This window comes from Colius striatus, unplaced genomic scaffold, assembly GCF_028858725.1.
Source record: "Colius striatus isolate bColStr4 unplaced genomic scaffold, bColStr4.1.hap1 scaffold_76, whole genome shotgun sequence".
NCBI lineage: Eukaryota > Metazoa > Chordata > Aves > Coliiformes > Coliidae > Colius > Colius striatus.
This window is the reverse complement of record NW_026908538.1, coordinates 165,460-172,149: the sequence shown is the minus strand read 5'-3', so window position 1 is coordinate 172,149 and position 6,690 is coordinate 165,460. Positions and strand designations below refer to the sequence as shown.

General features: G+C 57.0%; 1 protein-coding gene across 1 annotated transcript; it reads left to right on the top strand.

The window, feature by feature from the left end:
* Positions 1-776: 776 nt before the first annotated feature.
* On the top strand, positions 777-3,514 carry PRF1 (perforin 1; the record flags this gene model as incomplete). Its single annotated transcript, XM_062020214.1, has 2 exons — positions 777-1,240; positions 1,906-3,514. Coding segments are annotated over 2 exons (2,073 nt in total), but the record flags the coding sequence as incomplete, so codon positions are not given.
* Positions 3,515-6,690: the final 3,176 nt, after the last annotated feature.

Genomic DNA, 6,690 nt, shown 5'->3' with positions numbered 1-6,690 from the left:
AGAGCTGCCCCAATATCCTGCGGCCGGGCTGGGGGATGGGGGTGGGGGAGGGGACGGGGAGGGGGTGTGAAGCCACACGGGGTGGGGGGAGGGGAGAGGATGTGACGGGTGCCCCCAACCCCCACTCCCCATCCACGGCCAGCGCTGCTCACGGTGAGTCCGTGTCCTCGTGTGTCCCACCCCAGGTCCTGGTGGGACCCCCACACTTCCCCCTCCCCCTCCTCACAGCCCCCTCCCCACACTGCCCCCTCCCCCTTCTCACAGCCCCCTCTCCCTTCCCACAGCCCCCTCCCCCTCCCCTCCTCACAGCCCCCTCCCCTCCTCACAGCCCTCTCCCCACCCCCACAGCCCCCTCCCCCTTCCCACAGCCCCCTCCCCCTTCTCACAGCCCCCTCCCACAGCCCTCTCCCCACTCCCACAGCCCCCTCCCCCACCCCCACAGCCCCCTCCCCCTCCTCACAGCCCCCTCCCACAGCCCCCTCCCACAGCCCCCTCCCCCACAGCCCCCTCTTCCTTCCCACAGCCCCCTCCAATTCCTTACAGCCCCCTCCCCTCCTCACAGCCCCCTCCCCACCCCCACAGCCCCTTCTCCATCTCCTCCTCCCCACATCCCCCTCCCCACACCCCCACCCCCCTCTGCGTATCCCCCTCCCCCCCACCACATCTCCCCTTCTTTCTCCCCCCAACTCCAGGTCATGGCCATCCCCTTTCTCTTCCTCCTCCCCCTCCTCATCCTCCTCCCCCTGTCCCCATCCTCCTCCTCCCCCCACTGCCACCGTGCCACCGGCTCCTCCTGCTCAGTGCCCACAGTCCCCGGCACCGACCCTTTGGGTTGGGGCATGGACATCACCACCCTCAGCCTCAGCCCTGGGCAAGTTTTACTCCTCCAAGCCCCCTCCTCAATTACTCCTCAGACCACCTGCACTTTATGTCTTAACCCCTTATCCCCTGGGCAGCCCCCCAAGCTCTTACCCCATGGGGTGGGCTCGTGGCGAGTCGGGCGCCGGTGCCGGCAGGGTCAGAGCGCGGCCAGTGGCAGCCGAGCACTCGGGGTCGTTGTGGCTGGGGGTGAAGAAACAGCCAAAGGTTGGAGGGTGGGTTTTGGCGGGTCTTTGGGGAAAGTTTCGGGGGGATTGGCTTTGGCTGGATCCCACTCGAGGGCGGCTGAGTTCGGGCTGGAGAAGCAGAGGGAGGATCGGTACAGCTTTGCCGCGCTGAGCGTCGCCTGCGTGCACTACTGGTGAGAGCCCGGCCCCAAAGCAGCAGTGGGACCCCCAAATCACACCAGGGACCCCCAAATCAACACAGCGACCCCCAGATCAACACAGGGACCCTAAAATCAACACAGGGACCCCCAAAACCATCTCAGAGCGCCCCCCCCGGTGAGACCCCAGTCCCAAATGGCTGCAGGGACACCAAATCAACACAGAAACCACCAAATTAACCCAGAGACGCCCCAATTGCCCCGGATCTCCCCCAATCACCCCATAGCCCCCAAATCCCACCCCAGACCTCCAAAATCTCCCATAGCCCCCCCAATCACCCCACAGCCCCCCTGAATCCCATCTCAGACCTCCCAAATCCTCCCCAGATCCTTCCAATCACCCCATAGTCCCCTCAAATCCTCCCTAGACCTCCCAAATCACCCCATAGCCCCCCAAATCCCCCCTCGACCCCCCCAATCATCACATAGACTCCCATCTGACCCCCTTTCCCCCCCAATCCTCTCGTAGACCTCCCAATCACCCCATAGACCCCCCCAATCACCCCATAGACCCTCCCAGTCACCCCATATCCCCCACCAATCCTCTTCTAGTCCTCCCCAATCACCCCAAATCCCCCCTAGACCCCCTCACCCCCCCCACACCCCCCATCTGACTCCTTTCCCCCCTCCCCCCACCCCAGGAGCTCTCTGTCCCGCCTCGCCCGCCCTTCCCCCCATTTCCTCCAAGCCCTCCGGACTCTCCTCCGTCACTTCGGCCCCGACACAGCCCCCGACTACCAGGAACTTCTTTCCACCTATGGCACCCACTTTGTGTCCTCGGCCCGTGCGGGCGGCCGCCTGCGTTCCCTGGCCGCCATCCGCTCGTGCCGGGCCGCCATGGCCGGAAGCAGCACCCAGGAAGTAGCTGATTGCTTAGGGGTGGAAGTATCAGCAGGAGGAGGGGTTGGAAGAGCTGGTGCCATGGCTGAAGCGTGTAGGAAAGCCAGGGAAAGCAATCAGGCCAATATCAGCTTCAATGAGCTCTACGGCGAGAGGCTCGTGGAGGTAGAAGGTGGCCACCAAGATGGTGACCTACTCTACGGCAGGCCTGAGGCCTACAAAAAATGGCTCCGCAGCCTCCCTGCCACCCCAGCTCTGGTAGACGCCGATGTTCGTCCTCTCCACACCCTCCTCCCTCCTCAAAGCCCACGGAGGGAAGCTTTAAAAGCCGCCATCAGCCATTACATCACCCACAGGGCCTTAAAACTCAACTGCAGCCGCCACTGTAGGGCTGGGAACCATTTGATCGGCCCTTGCGAGTGTGGTTGTGCCAATAATGCCTTGTCTACCCCTCAGTGCTGCTCCCACCGGAGTGGTTTGGCCACCATGAAGGTTTGGGTGGTGTCTGGGGAAGGTTGGTGGTGGGGGGATCACGTCACAGCCACTGACGCCTACGTCCGAGTCGCTTTCGGTAGCCACCAGCTCCGGACCCAAACGGTTTGGAACAACCAGAGACCAAAATGGGGGTCTAAGATGGATTTAGGAGTGGTTGAAATGATCCCAGGGACCACTCTGAAGATGGAAGTGTGGGATGAAGACAATAAGTGGGATGATGACTTGCTGGGGGCTTGCGAGGTGACAGTAGTAGCCGGTGGCTACCAAGATGGAGTTTGTTTCCCTGGAGGTGGGAGGTTGGTATTTGGGTACCAAGTGACTTGTGGCCCAGCTTTGGGGGGTCCCACTTGCCACGATTATGTGCCACAGACCCCACAGGGTGAGGGGGGACAACTGGATCGAGATTCTCAGTGGCCACCTGAGCCCTGGGAATGGCACAAGGAGGAGGAGGAAGAGGAGGAGGAAGGTCCTGATGGCAACTGGGGGGCTTCAGTGGCCACCAACATGGGTCTGGAGCCCACAGTTGCCTTTGGGGAGCTGCCAGAGCCTTGGGGAGGATTTGAGGAGAGGCCTGAGGGGAGAGATCCCCCAAGAGAAGACGAGGAAGAGGAAGGTCTTGATGGCTACAGGGGGGCTTCAGTGGCCACCAACATGGGTCTGGAGCCCACAGATGCCTTTGGGGAGTTGCTAGAGCCTTGGAGGGGAATTGAGGAGGAGTCTCAAGGGAAAGACACCCAAAAAGCGGAAGAGGAGGGTCCCAAAGGCTCTTGGGGGGCTTCTGTGGCCACCAAAGTGGGTCTTGGTGGCCACCTGGAGCCCACAGATGCCTTTGGGGAGCCCTGGGGGGGATCTGGGGAGGAATTTCAAGGGAAAGACCCCCAGGATGGGTGTGGGGAGGGGTCTCTGGGCCCATAGAGCTCAGCACCTTCCCATTGAGGGGGGGTTTCTGTCCATTTGGGTCCCAAAAAAGACCCAGATTTGAGTCATTAAAGACCCAGATTTGATTGACTGGCTGTAGCCTCCAACAGTGCTTTGGGGGGGATTTGGGGAGGGGGCTTGGGAGTGGTGGGAGGGATTTGGGTGGAGGGAAGGGGGGAGATGGGGTGTGAGGATGACTCCCCCCACTGACCCACAGAGACCCCCCAGAGACTCCCTCAGCCCCACCAAAGAGCCCCCTCAAGCCCCACAAATAATCCCTCTAAGCACCCCCCCAGACCCACAGCCTCCTCCCCCTCCAGGCTCCGGGAGACCCTCAGACCTACAGAGACTCCCAGAGACCCTCCCAGAGAACCACCAGACCCACAGAGAACCCGCAGACTCACAAACTCCCCCAGAGCCCCCCAAAATCCCTCTAGATCCACAGAGACCCCCCAGAAACCCCCGAGACTCACAGAGAACCCCGCAGATCCAAAGAGACCCTCCAGAGACCCCCCCAGAGACTCCCTCAAAGACACCCTCACACCCCCAGGACTGCCCCACAACCCCCCAAAGAACCCTCAGACACCCCCAAAGACCCCCTAGATTCATGGCTCATGGTCAGTTTCTTTTCAGCCAGCACTCCAAGGTTTCTCTCTGCAGAGCTGCTCTGCAGCAGTTCAACCCCCAGCCTGTCCTGGTGCATGGGGTTGTTCCTTCCCAGAGGCAGGACTTGTCCTCATTGAATCTCAGGAGGTTCCTCTCTGCCCAACTCTCCAGCTGGTCGAGATCCCACTGACTGGCCGCACAGCCTCTGGGGAATCAGCCAGTGCTCCCAGTTTGATGCCAGCAGGGAACTTGCTGAGGGTCCCTCTGTCCCCTCATCCAGGTGGTTGATGAAGATGCTGAACCAGACTGGCCCCAGAACCCATCCCTGTGGAACCTCACTGGCCACCCGCCTCCAACTCCATTCTGTGCCATTGATCAGCACCCTCTCACCACCAGCCAGCTCTCCATCCACCTCACTGTCCTCTCATCCGAGCCACACTGCCTGAGCTTTCTGATGTGGATGTTGTGGGAGACAGTGTCAAAAGCCTTGCTGAAGGCAAGAGGCAAAAAACCCGCTGCTTTCAGGGGGAAAAAAGGATCCTCCGAGGCATGAAATGATCCTCTGAGAGGACAAATTGCTGCTTTGGGGGGAAAGAACGGTATTTGGGGAAAAAAGGCATTGGGAAGGAAACAAACCTCCTGGTTTTTTATTTCGGGGGGGGGGGGGGGGGGTGCGGAATCGCTCCTTTCGAGCAAATTAAGTTCGCTTCAGGGGAAAGAAATGTCCTTTGAGGCACCATTCTGAGGGGAAAAACTTTCGTTTAGTGGGAAAATGGCTGCTTTTGGACAACTTCAGCTCGTGCGAGGCTTTGTGTGTGTGAAAAGCCACTTTGTGTGGGGAAAAGGGACATTATGAGAGATAAAAGCACTGTTATGGGGGGAGATGGCTGCTTTCAGTCCAATTCAGCTTGTCCGAGGGAGGTAAAAATCTCAGAGGCATCAAATGATCCTCTGAGAGGAGAAATTGCTGCTTTGGGTTAAAAGAATGATATTTTGACACATTGACACGAATCAAGGGAACACATTTCACAATCCTCATTTTCTTTTTGATACTATTGATTCGTGTTTTAGCCTCTAACTGAATGAATAGTTGTTTGATCGTGTAGTGGGTCTGGGATGGTAGTGATTTTCCACAGCAGCTCCTGCAGTGCTGTGCTTACTGTTGATATCAATATTATGACTACCGCTCGCACAGCATCAGGGCTGTCCCTCCAGCATTCCTTCCCCCACCTTCACCAATAGCTGTGGGTGGGCATGATCTTGGGAGGGACTATGGCCAGGACAGCTGACCCAGGCTGACCAAGGAGATATTCCATACCATATGACGTCAGCTCAGTAATAAAAACTGGGGGAGAGGAGCAGGAAGGGGAGGCGAGATGCATTTCTGGCCTTCCCAAAGCAACCGCTACGCGTACCGCAGCCCTGCTTCTCGGGAGGTGGCCAGACATCGCTGCTGATGGGAAGTGGAGAGGAACAGCTTTATCTGCTTCTGCTTTGCTTCCCGCACGTGGCTTTGCTGCTTCTTTATTAAACTGCTTTTATCTCAACCCACGAGACTCCCATCTTATTTCCTCCCCTTCCCTGGCTTGCTGAGGAGGTGGGGGATAAAGCGGTGTGGTGGGCACCTGGCATCCAGCCAGGCTCAAACTACCACAGCCCTTTTGGTGCCCAATGTGGGGCGAGATAATAGCAGTTTTACATTAACTGCATTGCAATTACAGTAAGCCAATGAGTGCAAAGTTCCTGTGCTGGTCACGGAGCCTTGCTGTTATGCAGCTTATCTTACACTTTCTAATGTTTGGGAACACAATGCTACTAACATTGACTCTGTGCTGTGCTTTAACCTTAATAGCTTTGCTAAGCTGGCTATATAATTTTGTGAAAAGGATGAAAGGGCCTGGGAACATGATGGCCCAAATAATAATAGCAAGTCTCATTCTGTTACTGATGAATTTAGTGTGCCGTGGGAGCTATCTTGTGGAGGCCATGGGGCAAAGCACCTCTTTCTCCTCAGCTCGGATTGATCTAGACAATTTTGTTATACAGACTTCCCAGGTCCTTAGTCACCCTTATAAGAGAGTTTTAATATTACTAATTAACATGGTTGGTATATTATATATCTGGGGGAATCTGGACTCATCTGGGTATCAGAGAGGACAGATTTGCGATGGAAACATGTTAAAATGCCCCCTGAAGCGGCCAGTCCCTGGGTGGCAGGGTGTGTGGAAGAATTTAGGCAAATTCCTAGGATGGTTATCACCTCCTGTAACCTGGGATTTTACATCTGAACAGATAAAAAACCCTGCTTTACTGACATGCTACCTGATAGAAGGGTGTCTTACCTACCCTAATGAGGCCCATCAGGTTCAGACACTATATTGGGGCCTAGCCTCTGCCTACCGAGCTGCATTACAGTCCTCTCAGAGAACTATGATTGAAATGGAAACTCAAACGGTACCTGAGACCAACATAGTTGAGTCAGTAGCAGTCCAGTCCTCTCAGAGAACTATGGCCGAGGTGGAAATTCAAACTATACCTGAGACTACCATGGTTGAGTCAGGGAACCA